Raw genomic sequence first — 12,908 nt, 5'->3', positions numbered from 1 at the left:
AGTCGCGCACCGCACGGGGGTGGGGGGCGCAGGGAAGGAAATCGACGACAAGAGGGGGAGTGCGAGTCCAATGATCGACAGCATCGAGGTCGTTTTAAGTCGCATTGTATAAAAGAAGATAACTTATCGTTTATTGTGAAATGCCACGGGGGGGGGGGGGGGCGGGGGGGGGTCTGTCCGGCGACATTGCCGTCGGTGTCGCCGTTACACGCTGTGCCAGTGGAACGGTGATGACACGGGTGGCTACGTACAAAATAGAAAAACACGCACACACGCACACCTCTACAAATGATATGTTCAAGTAATTCACGGACGAGTTATCCGGTTCCGCACGCAGCAGCGGGGCGCGGAGTTCTCCGCCATGGAGGGCGACGTTCCTGTCGTGACGGCCAAAGCACGATGTTCAATCCTTCGAGCCAAATGTGCGCAGCAGCAAGTTTCACGCGATGGGTTGCTGCTTGCTCGCTGCGCCTTTGTCTTTCTTTCTTTCGCGTGGCTGTTGGTGACCGGGCTGAGCCCATCACCTCGCCGCACTTGAAAACCCCGGGGGGGTTTAAACGCAGGCAGCAGCGGCGGCGGCGGCGATGAAACTCCGACGCGAATCCCAGGATCTCCCCGTGGTGCCGGCTTAACAACTCTGACCTCTCGACCCGCCCGGCCGACCTCCGGCTCGCCCCGGCCTCTCATCACCCACCACCGCATTCTCGTCGCCCCCCTTTCCCTCGACGCGTCCGCAAGATTTCCCCTCGCCGGCCGACGGCGCTCAAAGAAAAATATCGAAGTCCGCGTCCGAGTCCTGCGACTCTGCGTCCGCGTCCCCTCCGTCCTCCGGCGGAGGTTCCGGTTCGACTCGCTCCGACGGGGCCGCGCACGCGGTCGCGGCGTCCCTCCGCTCCTCCCCCTCGGCCGGATCGCCGATTCCGTCGGGCGGCAGCCGGGCCAGCCCCTCCGATCCCGCGCGATCCGCCTCGGGGCTCGACGATCCCCGTTTCCCGGGGACGTCCACGAGAGTCGATCGGTGGAACGTTCCGGCGGCATCGGTGGGCGTGAGCGCACGACACGACGACAGGTCCTGGTAGTGGTCCACGTCGCGGATCTGCTCGGGGCGGTTCTTGCCGTTCCTGTCGCTGTAGAAGACGCCCTCCTCGGCTACGCTCCACTGCACCTTGGGGGGGAGGGGAGTTCCCCCGGCAGGGTTAAAGGGGTCGGCCGGCGAGCGCTTCATCTGTCTCGCAAGACGCGCGTCGCGAGACGCAGAAGCGGCGGGGAGGGGGGGGGTTCGTGGTCGTGTTGTCTAAATGTGACCTCAGCGGCTCAAGACGCTGTACAGATACTCTAACCCGTAGACTCTCGCCCAAGCAGAGACCCGGAGACTCGCATAGAGACCTATAGACTCACGCATAAACCCGTAGACTGACAGAGATCTATAAACCCACACGGAGACCCATAGACTCGCGGCCACGCAGAGACCCGTAGACTCACATAGAGACCTATAGACCCACACGGAAACCCATAGACTGACATAGTAACCTATAAACCCACATGGAGACCCGTAGACTCACATACGGGACCTATAGACCCACACAGAGACCCGTAGATTCACATAGAGACCTATAGACCCACACAGAGACCCGTAGACTCACATAGAGACCTATAGACCCACACAGAGACCCGTAGACTCACATAGAGACCTATAGACCCACACAGAGACCCGTAGACTCACATAGAGACCTATAGACCCACACAGAGACCCGTAGACTCACATAAAGACCTATAAACCCACACAGAGACCTGTTGACTCACATAGAGACCTATAGACCCACACGGAAACCCATAGACTGACATAGTAACCTATAAACCCACACAGAGACCCGTAGACTCACATAGAGACCTATATACCCACACAGAGACCCGTAGACTCACATAGAGACCTATAGACCCGCACAGAGACCCGTAGACTCACATAGAGACCTATATACCCACACAGAGACCCGTAGACTCACATAGAGACCTATAGACCCGCACAGAGACCCGTAGACTCACATAAAGACCTATAAACCCACACAGAGACCCGTAGACTGACATAGAGACCTATAAACCCACATAGAGACCCGTAGACTCACATAAAGACCGATAGTTAAAAGAGTCGGCCGGCGAGCGCTTCGTCTGTCTCGCAAGACGCAAGAGGCAGAAGCGGCAGAGGGTTCGTGATCGTGTTGTCTAAAGGTGACCCCCACCGGCTCAAGATGCTGTACAGATACACTAACCCGTAGACTCACATAGAGACCTATAGACTCACACAGAAACCTGTAGACTGACAGAGACCTATAAACCCCCACAGAGACCCGTAGACTCACAGCCACGTAGAGACCCGTAGACTCACATAGGAGACCTATAAACCCACACAGAGACCCGTATACTCACGGCCACACAGAAACCCGTAGACTCCCATAGAAACCTATAGACCCACATAGAGACCCATAAACTCACACCCGTGCAGAGACCCATAGCCTCTAAGACTCACAGACCCAGATAGAAATCCATAGACTCGCATAGATACCCATAGACCCGTCGAGACCCACAGACTCACATAGAGACCCACAAGCCTACCTCGAGATCCAGACTCACATAGATACCCACAGACTCACATAGAGACCTACAGACCCACATCGAAATCCATAGACTCGCATAGATACCCATAGACCCATCGAGACCCACAGATAAAGTACCAATAAAATGCAACACAGTGTGGATTAAAGATAACATCTAATGGGACCGCATCTGAAAGCGCTGCACAGAAACAGCGCTATGACAGGATCATGGTTGGCCTCAAGTTGAACGTATGATTCTGGGCACCCCGGTTTCCTCCCACGCGTATAATAGATACTCGTCAGTAATTGCCTAAGAAAAAAACATCTTAATAATACATTCATAATCAACGTTTTTGGGTTTAGATCGCGTTATTTATAAATGTGTCGTAACCCTCCACCACCCGACACGGCCAATCAGTAAAAAAGTGTCACGTTGACAAAAGACAAATAGTTCACTGCTTTAGCCCAACGGTGTGTTGAAGCGTGAAACCACAACATTTACAATTTGAGTACGACGTTTCACATATGGGAATTGCTGGATGATGCTGGATGCAATTACCAGCGAAACGTCGTACGACTCAAATTGTAAATTGTTGTGGTTTCACGCTTCAACACACCGGTGGGCTAAAGCAGTGAACTATTTGTCTTTTGTCAACGTGACACTTTTTTACTGATTGGCCGTGTCGGGTGGTGGAGGGTTACGACACATTTATAAATAACGCGATCTAAACCCAAAAACGTTGATTATGAATAATATTGGTCGCGAAAGCCTGCTACGTGTTAAACAAATCTTAATAATACATCTTACTGTCTGCGCGCCTCTTGCGTTTTGCGGATTGCGTAGCGGCGTGATTGCGCGAATGACGCTGCAATGGGGGGGGTCCCGATGTACGTCGTCACGATGCACGCTGTCTCGCGCTCACGTCGCAGACTTTTTTGAGGAACGCAACGTAACGTTTCCCCCGCAATATATCAGTTCAGCTGGAGACGAGTCGAAAACACTGTGCGTCGTGTGGGGTGCTTTAGCGGTTAGCGCGCTACGCTACGCTGCACTACGAGCCCGGCAAGCCGACTTCGATTCCCGCTCATGGTCAATGCCAGTGACGTTGATCTTTTTCGATTATCGTTTTCTACTCGGCTCAGCTGAACTTGGCTCTGGGGGGGGGGGGGGGGGGGGTGTATAGAAGTACCGTACAACTCGCGCTGTCCAACTCGCGTACGTAGCTATGAGCGCTCATTTTCATCGACGCAGACTATTCTCGTAAAATATTGTCGTAACCCTTCAACACAACTCACCCGCTTCCTCAAGGTAAGATCATACAAATGATATCATAGTTGCAGATAAAAATTTTCAAAAATTCTGTTTAAGATCCTGTGCTTTTTTTTACACAAAATGGTTTTCTGTTTGGGTTATTGCTTAAACATGTCACGAATACGTTTTATATTTAAAACAGGAAAACTTTTAAAGTGTACAGGGCTGCTTCGAAACGCTCATAAAAATGTTTTTTAATGAAATGTAAATGCTGTTTAAAGGTTCTTGAACTCAGAATTGGTTATAAATGTGTACATTGTGTTGTACACGTACAGTACCTGGTTTTCTGTACATGTAAAGTACTATTTTGGTTGCTCGGTATAAAACACAACATTTCCCCAAGTTGCAGTCCCTATCCCGACCTCATTCCATTGTTTCTTACGGGAGAAACTGTCCTGCTTTGCGTTGTATAGGCAATGCTTACGCTCCTACGGTCCCTAACCCCACCTCACCCCAATTAACATGTAGTAGTATTCCTATGGGGGAAAAGTCCCCGTTATACATCGTTTCGTTATAAGTCACAACTTTCCGATCCCCAACCACAAAGTATACCGGGGACCCCCTGTACTACTTACCAACCTCATTATTACAAGTGATAGGTAAATGACAAGCATATGGCAATCGCATGACTATCAGCCCTATGTTAAGCGCCATGGGGCCCTCTTAAGGCCTATGATAATGAGGCCTCCTTAAGGCCTATGATAATGGGGCCTACTTAAGGCCTATGATAATGGGGCCCACTTAAGGCCTATGATAATAGAGCCCACTTAAGGCCTATGATAATGAGGCCTACTTAAGGCCTATGATAATGAGGCCTACTTAAGGCCTATGATAATGGAGCCTACTTAAGGCCTATGATAATGGAGCCCACTTAAGGCCTATGATAATGGAGCCTACTTAAGGCCTATGATAATGGGGCCTACTTAAAGCTTATGACCATGGGACCTGAGCGAGCGCCTCACCTGCACTAATCTGTGTGTAGATGAGAGGCCCGTGAAGGGCCTACTTAAGGCTTCTGACCACGGGGCCTACTTGAGGCTTCTGACCACGGGGCCTACTTGAGGCTTCTGACCACGGGGCCTACTTGAGGCTTCTGACCACGGGGCCTACTTAAGGCTTCTGACCACGGGGCCTGCTTAAGGCTTCTGACCACGGGGCCTACTCAAGACTTCTGACAACGGGGCCTACTTAAGGCTTCTGACCACGGGGCCTACTTAAGGCTTCTGACCACGGGGCCTGCTTAAGGCTTCTGACCACGGGGCCTGCTTAAGGCTTCTGACCACAGGGCCTACTTAAGGCTTCTGACCACGGGGCCTACTTAAGGCTTCTGACCACGGGACCTACTTAAGGCTTCTGACCACGGGGCCTGCTTAAGGCTTCTGACCACGGGGCCTGCTTAAGGCTTCTGACCACGGGGCCTACTTAAGGCTTCTGTCCACGGGGCCTACTTGAGGCTTCTGTCCACGGGGCCTACTTGAGGCTTCTGACCACGGGGCCTACTTGAGGCTTCTGACCACGGGGCCTACTTAAGGCTTCTGACCACGGGGCCTGCTTAAGGCTTCTGACCACGGGGCCTGCTTAAGGCTTCTGACCACGGGGCCTGCTTAAGGCTTCTGTCCACGGGGCCTACTTAAGGCTTCTGACCACGGGGCCTACTTAAGGCTTCTCTCCACGGGGCCTACTTAAGGCTTCTGACCACGGGGCCTACTTAAGGCTTCTGACCACGGGGCCTACTTAAGGCTTCTGTCCACGGGGCCTACTTAAGGCTTCTGTCCACGGGGCCTACTTAAGGCTTCTGTCCACGGGGCCTACTTAAGGCTTCTCTCCACGGGGCCTACTTAAGGCTTCTGACCACGGGGCCTGCTCTAGCGCCGCGCTAATCTGCAGTGCGGGCCACAGCGGCGGCGGTGGCAGCGGTGGCAGTGACGGCGGCGCTGTGTCGAGGCGTCCCGTCTGTACCGTAGGGAGAGCACCTTCTGGAAGCGCCGCGCGGCCGGCAGCAGCACCATGGCGGTGAGCGTCACCAGCCCCAGCGCCGCCCCGGCCGCGATGCCCACCGCGTTCTGCGTCGTCATCCGGACGTCGCAGCGAGCTCCCATGAACCAGTAATGGTCGCCGATCGGGCAGCTGCCGAGAAAGAGAGAGGAAGGAAGGAGAGGAGGGTTAGAGAGCGAGAGGAGAAGAGAGAGAGAGCGGGAGAACGACGACGGGGAACGGCCGGGAGATAGGGAGCCTACGCGCGCCAAGTGAACTTATTGTCAGCAAAAGTCCCGGCGTGGCTGTGATTAACTTCCTCCTCTTCTTGGTTCTTTCGGTAAAGTCACGTAGAATGGAAACAATAAAATAATAAAAATAAAACATAATAAAATAATTCTCACGACGTTTCGGCCACAACGCAAGCAGCCGTCATCAGGTGAAGACCAGGTCTGTTTCCATTCTACGTGACTTTACCGAAAGAACCAAGAAGATGAATCCCTGCAGTCACGAAAGCTTTAAATCGAAATTTAACTTCCTCCTGTCTAGCCCCAGAAAGAGCGGTGATAACCCAAGCGGCCATCTCCTCCCCCCCGACCTCCCTCTCACGAGAGGTTAGATTTAACCCCCCCAAAAAAGAACTCTATTATGGATATCGGTCGCGAAAGACCTACGTGGTAAACCATCTTTTTGTTTTGCTTGTTAATAAAACAAACCCGCAGTATTTAACTGGGGGGCGGCCACTAGGCTTGGAACCGCACGAACTTGTGCATAAAAGCACCTTGTGTATGGGCACCGCGGTTGCTAGGAGATGTTAACTACCTCGCCTGGTATGCAGGAGGTCGTGGGTTCGATCCCGACCCTGACGCCTGCTGCTGTATATTTGGAGTTTGCGTGTCTCTCTCTCTCATCATCATCACGGTGGCTAGGAGATGTTAACTACCTCGCCTGGTCTACAGGAGGTCGTGGGTTCGATCCCGACCCTGACGCCTGCTGCTGTATATTTGGAGTGTGCATGTTCTCCCCGTGGTCGCGTGTGGATTTTTCTCTCCGGGTCCTCCGTTTTTTTTCCCCTCCACATTTAGAATCGACGTCACGCGTTTAACGTATTTGTCTGCTGCTATAAATTTCCACACTGCAACGACGACAAGCCACTTCGGCAAAAGAGCTGCTACATCGCAGCTCAGTGGGACCTCACCTGCAGGCAAAATAACAAAAATAGGTTCGTATACGAGTGGCCAGAAGCGGCCTAGCGGTGTCCTGTTTGGTGTTAGAACATCTTAACACAACTCCTGTTTTATTGCCAGAAAGGGTAAAATCTATCCTTATATTTTGATACTGCTGTAATAAAGGTCGTGGAAGCGACTTCTGGAATCCGGTCTTTATTTGTCTTTCGTTCACAACACTCCCATCTTACTCCTTCACGCTGCTGACAGACAGCGTGAGAGGGAGAGAGAGAGACACGCGCGGTCACGTGGCAGCCTGGACCACGTGGCAGCCTGGACCACGTGGCAGCCTGGACCACGTGGCAGCCTGGACCCCGCTCTCGCGTGGCCTCACCCTCCGTTCGTTCCAGATCTGACCACGTGTTGTCCATCTCCACCCCTTTAAATACCCGGGTCACGTGGTACCTTTCCACCAATCCTGGTTAACCTCCATGGAATCTTCTAGACTCCATTGTACGATCCCAGGACCGCGTCCCTGACTCGTCTCCCCATTGGCTGTGGCTAAAGCCAGCAGATCCAATTCTCTACTTACAGCTGTCCCCTTCCCATTACGTCAGGGCCACGCCCCTAGGCTACCCCCCATTGGCTATGGGCCAGGACCGTTAGAGCCAATCATCGTGACGAGTTGTGATCCATCAGCAACCCGGATATAACCTCACATGACACTGGCAAGGGAGGTCCCATGATGTAGTCGCTCACCCCGAGCTCTCAATGTCCTGAGAGTGGCACTGTCCTTGTGTTGTTCGCCTTGTGGCGTCTAACACCGTTTGAGACGAGGCTCTAAAGAAAGCTGTCTCTGGTGTGGACCAATCAGTTTCAAAGACAATCCATCATATACTACCAGAGCGTGTTTTTGTGTTTGCATGTTCACCACAAGTACGTGCGGTTAATGCGGTAACATGATTCCTTGCAAAAAGGTTTCTATTTGGTGTTTGAACATCTTACCGCATGTATTATCGCCCGAAAGGGTAAAACCAATTATCATATTTTGACACTTGCAAAGAAAGGTCCCGTGATGTTGGCACGTTCTGTTTACGTGACAAACCCCTCACTAATTGGCTGTGTCGGGTGGTGGCGGGTTTTAACTACACATTTATAGCTACGCGATCTAACCCAAAAAACCCTCTCTCATGGATACGATCGTTGAGTTTAGGAAGGTATTTTATATCGTTGTAGATTACCGTACGAATTTAAACATTTCTATCCTAGTTTTTTCGTGACGTATTGGCAAATTCGCTCGCCAATGACCCTCACGTACGATATCATTGCACACGTTGATAAACCACCTCGCTCACGTGACCCACCCTGGGGACATGGTGACGTAGTCTCCAGGGGTCAGCACAACTACCGTGACTGGAGGCCTTGCTCACAGCTGTCCAGCAGGAAGCTGTAAACATTCCTTCCCTTTGTTAATGCTACCCCTATCCCCTCCCTTTGATGCTGCTAATCCTGCATAATGCACGGGCATAATATGACTTTAAACCCCCCGCCCACCTCCTACGCATTTCACAAGTAGTACTAATCCCATATCTGCATTTCCCATAAATATGCTAAATTCCTCTTGATATGCAAATTCTTTTGTCAAGGCGCTCTTCCCCCTCCATCCCAGCTTAAATATACGCTCCAAGCCTGGGGTGTTTCATTCAGACTCTGTCTTCTCGACAGACCTGTTCTTCACCTGAGGACGGCTGCTTGCGTTGTGGCCGAAACGTCGTGAGAATTATTTTATAATGTTTTATTTTTATTATTTTATTATTTCCATTCTACGTGACTTTACCGAGAGAACCAAGAAGATGTAAAGCTTTTTTTCACAGATGTCTAGTAGTTATCTGGTCACCTTTGGCCTCATCGTGTCGAATAGGTCAAAGGTTAGAGGTCATCCGTAGCTTGTCGTCTTTACCCCGGGACCTCCACGTGGCCTCAAAGTGCACCTAGCCTGGCACGGACGCTGTGGTGACGGCACCGCCACTTGGTAGTGAATGGCGGTTGTCATTGTATGAGAGAGTGGTTGAGTGGTTGAGTGGTTGAGTGGCTGAGTGGTTGAGTGGTTGAGTGGCTGAGTGGTTGAGTGGCTGAGTGGTTGAGTGGCTGAGTGGTTGAGTGGGTGTGAGTGGTTGAGTGCTGAGTGGGTTGAGTGGTTTGAGTGTGCTGAGTGGTTGGAGTGGCTGAGTGGTTGAGTGGTTGAAGTGGCTGAGTGGCTGAGTGGTTGAGTGGTTGAGTGGCTGAGTGGTTGAGTGGTGAGTGGCTGAGTGGTTGAGTGGCTGAGTGGTTGAGTGGTTGATTGTTGAGTGGCTGAGTGGTTGAGTGGTTGAGTGGTTGAGTGGCTGAGTTGGTTGAGTGGCTGAGTGGTTGAGTGGTGAAGTGGTTGAGTGGCTGAGTGGTTGAGTGGTTGAGTGGCTGAGTGGTTGAGTGGCTGAGTGGTTGAGTGGTTGAGTGGTTTGAGTGGCTTGAGTGGTTGAGTGGCTGAGTGGTTGAGTGCTGAGTGGTTGAGTGGTTGAGTGGTTGAGTGGCTGAGTGGCTGAGTGGTTGAGTGGCTGAGTGGTTGAGTGGCTGATTGTTGAGTGGTTGAGTGGCTGAGTGGTTGAGTGGCTGAGTGGTTGAGGTGGTGAGTGGCTGAGTGGCTGAGTGGTTGAGTGGTTGAGTGGCTGAGTGGTTGAGTGGTTGAGTGGTTGAGTGGCTGAGTGGCTGAGTGGTTGAGTGGTTGAGTGGCTGAGTGGCTGAGTGGTTGAGTAGTTGAGTGGTTGAGTGGCTGAGTGGCTGAGTGGTTGAGTGGTTGAGTGGTTGAGTGGTTGAGAGTGGTTGAGTGGCTGAGTGGTTGAGTGGTTGAGTGGTTGAGTGGCTGAGTGGTTGAGTGGTTGAGTGGCTGAGTGGTTGAGTGGCTGAGTGGTTGAGTGGTTGAGTGGCTGAGTGGTTGAGTGGCTGAGTGGTTGAGTGGTTGAGTGGTTGAGTGGGCTGAGTGGTTGAGTGGTTGAGTGGTTGAGTGGCTGAGTGGTTGAGTGGCTGAGTGGTTGAGTGGTTGAGTGGTTGAGTGGTTGAGTGGCTGAGTGGTTGAGTGGCTGAGTGGCTGAGTGGCTGAGTGGTTGAGTGGTTGAGTGGTTGAGTGGCTGAGTGGTTGAGTGGCTGAGTGGTTGAGTGGTTGAGTGGTTGAGTGGCTGAGTGGTTGAGTGGCTGAGTGGTTGAGTGGTTGAGTGGTTGAGTGGCTGAGTGGTTGAGTGGTTGAGTGGCTGAGTGGTTGAGTGGTTGAGTGGCTGAGTGGTTGAGTGGCTGAGTGGTTGAGTGGCTGAGTGGTTGAGTGGTTGAGTGCTGAGTGGTGAGTGGTTGAGTGGTTGATGGCTGAGGGTTGAGTGGTTGAGAGTGGTTGAGTGGTTGAGTGGTTGAGTGGCTGAGTGGTTGAGTGGTTGGGTGGTTGAGTGGTTGAGTGGCTGAGTGGCTGAGTGGCTGAGTGGTTGAGTGGCTGAGTGGTTGAGTGGTTGAGTGGTTGAGAGTGGTTGAGTGGTTGAGTGGTTGAGAGTGGCTGAGTGGTTGAGTGGTTGAGTGGCTGAGTGGTTGAGTGGTTGAGTGGCTGAGTGGTTGAGTGGTTGAGTGGTTGAGTGGTTGAGTGGTTGAGTGGCTGAGTGGCTGAGTGGTTGAGTGGTTGAGTGGTTGAGTGGCTGAGTGGTTGAGTGGCTGAGTGGTTGAGTGGTTGAGTGGCTGAGTGGCTGAGTGGTTGAGTGGTTGAGTGGTTGAGAGTGGCTGAGTGGTTGAGTGGCTGAGTGGTTGAGTGGTTGAGTGGTTGAGTGGCTGAGTGGCTGAGTGGTTGAGTGGCTGAGTGGCTGAGTGGTTGAGTGGTTGAGTGGCTGAGTGGCTGAGTGGCTGAGTGGTTGAGTGGTTGAGTGGCTGAGTGGTTGAGTGGTTGAGTGGCTGAGTGGTTGAGTGGCTGAGTGGTTGAGTGGCTGAGTGGTTGAGTGGTTGAGTGGCTGAGTGGTTGAGTGGCTAGTGGCTGAGTGGTTGAGTGGCTGAGTGGTTGAGTGGTTGAGTGGCCTGAGGGTTGAGTGGTTGAGTGGTAGTGGATGAGTGGCTGAGTGGTTGAGTGGCTGAAGTGGTTGAGTGGTGAGGTGGTTGAGTGGCTGGTGGTTGAGTGGTTGAGTGGAGTGCTGAGTGGTTGAGTGGCTGAGTGGTTGAGAGTGGTTGAGTGGCTGAGTGGTTGAGTGACTGAGTGGTTGAGTGGTTGAGTGGTTGAGTGGCTGAGTGGTTGAGTGGTTGAGTGGCTGAGTGGCTGAGTGGTTGAGTGGCTGAGTGGTTGAGTGGCTGAGTGGTTGAGTGGCTGAGTGGTTGAGTGGTTGAGTGGCTGAGTGGCTGAGTGGTTGAGTGGTTGAGAGTGGCTGAGTGGCTGAGTGGTTGAGTGGTTGAGTGGTGAGAGTGGCTGAGTGGCTGAGTGGTTGAGTGGCTGAGTGGCTGAGTGGCTGAGTGGTTGAGTGGCTGAGTGGTTGAGTGGCTGAGTGGTTGAGTGGTTGAGTGGCTGAGTGGCTGAGTGGTTGAGTGGTTGAGAGTGGCTGAGTGGCTGAGTGGCTGAGTGGTTGAGTGGTTGAGAGTGGCTGAGTGGTTGAGTGCTGAGTGGTTGAGTGGTTGAGTGGCTGAGTGGTTGAGGTGCTGAGTGGTTGAGTGGTTGAGTGGCTGAGTGGCTGAGTGGTTGAGGGTTGAGTGGTTGAGTGTTGAGTGGCTGAGTGGTTGAGTGGTTGAGTGGTTGAGTGGTTGAGAGTGGTTGAGTGATTGAGTGTGTGCTTGAGTGGTTGAGTGGTTGAGTGGTTAGGATGTTGAGTGGCTGAGTGATTGAGTGGTTGAGTGGTTGAGTGGCTGAGTGGTTGAGTGGTTGAGTGGTTGAGTGGTTGAGAGTGGTTGAGTGATTGAGTGGTTGAGAGTGGTTGAGTGGTTGAGTGGTTGAGTGGCTGAGTGGTTGAGTGGTTGAGTGGTTGAGTGGTTGAGTGGTTGAGTGGTTGAGTGGTTGAGTGATTGAGTGGTTGAGTGGTTGAGTGATTGAGTGGTTGAGTGGTTGAGTGGTTGAGTGGTTGAGTGGTTGAGTGGTTGAGTGGTTGAGTGATTGAGTGGTTGAGTGGTTGAGTGATTGAGTGGTTGAGTGGTTGAGTGGTTGAGTGGTTGAGTGGTTGAGTGGTTGAGTGGTTGAGTGGCTGAGTGGCTGAGTGGCTGAGTGGTTGAGAGTGGTTGAGTGGTTGATTGGTTGAGTGGTTGAGTGGTTGAGTGGTTGAGTGGTTGAGTGGTTGAGTGGCTGAGTGGTTGAGAGTGGTTGAGTGGTTGAGTGGTTGAGTGGTTGAGTGGCTGAGTGGTTGAGTGGCTGAGTGGTTGAGTGGTTGAGTGGTTGAGTGGTTGAGTGGTTGAGTGGTTGAGTGGCTGAGTGGTTGAGTGGCTGAGTGGTTGAGTGGCTGAGTGGTTGATTGGTTGAGTGGTTGAGTGGTTGAGTGGTTGAGAGTGGTTGAGTGATTGAGTGGCTGAGTGGTTGAGAGTGGTTGAGTGATTGAGTGGCTGAGTGATTGAGTGGCTGAGTGGTTGATTGGTTGAGTGGTTGATTGGTTGAGTGGTTGAGTGGTTGAGTGGCTGAGTGGTTGAGTGGTTGAGTGGTTGAGTGGTTGAGTGGTTGAGTGGCTGAGTGGTTGAGTGGTTGAGAGTGGTTGAGTGGTTGAGTGGTTGAGTGGCTGAGTGGTGAGTGAGTGGTCGTGATTGAGTGGTTTGAGTGGTTGAGTGGCTGAGGTGGTTGAGTGGTTGAGTGGTTGAGTGGTTGAGTGGCTTGAGTGGTTGAGTGGTTGAGAGTGG

At 52.3% G+C, this 12,908-nt stretch overlaps 1 protein-coding gene across 1 annotated transcript in view; it reads right to left on the bottom strand.

Annotated features, from left to right (window-relative positions):
* Positions 1 to 155: 155 nt before the first annotated feature.
* Positions 156 to 12,908, bottom strand: part of LOC133358827 (chondroitin sulfate proteoglycan 5-like) — a 29,072-nt gene continuing 16,319 nt past the window's right edge. Inside the window, exons 7-8 of the mRNA XM_061577275.1 lie at positions 5,877 to 6,030; positions 156 to 1,159 (exon numbers count right to left, since the gene is read on the bottom strand). Coding sequence (XP_061433259.1) covers positions 764 to 1,159; positions 5,877 to 6,030 — 550 coding nt within the window. The 3' untranslated portion in view covers positions 156 to 763. The remainder of the gene's footprint in view (positions 1,160 to 5,876; positions 6,031 to 12,908) is intronic.

Source organism: Lethenteron reissneri, chromosome 63, assembly GCF_015708825.2.
Source record: "Lethenteron reissneri isolate LAM-NWPU_2019-01 chromosome 63, ASM1570882v1, whole genome shotgun sequence".
Taxonomy (NCBI): Eukaryota; Metazoa; Chordata; class Hyperoartia; order Petromyzontiformes; family Petromyzontidae; genus Lethenteron; species Lethenteron reissneri.
The sequence above is the reverse complement of the archived record's forward strand: the minus strand, read 5'-3'. Positions and strand labels throughout refer to the sequence as shown.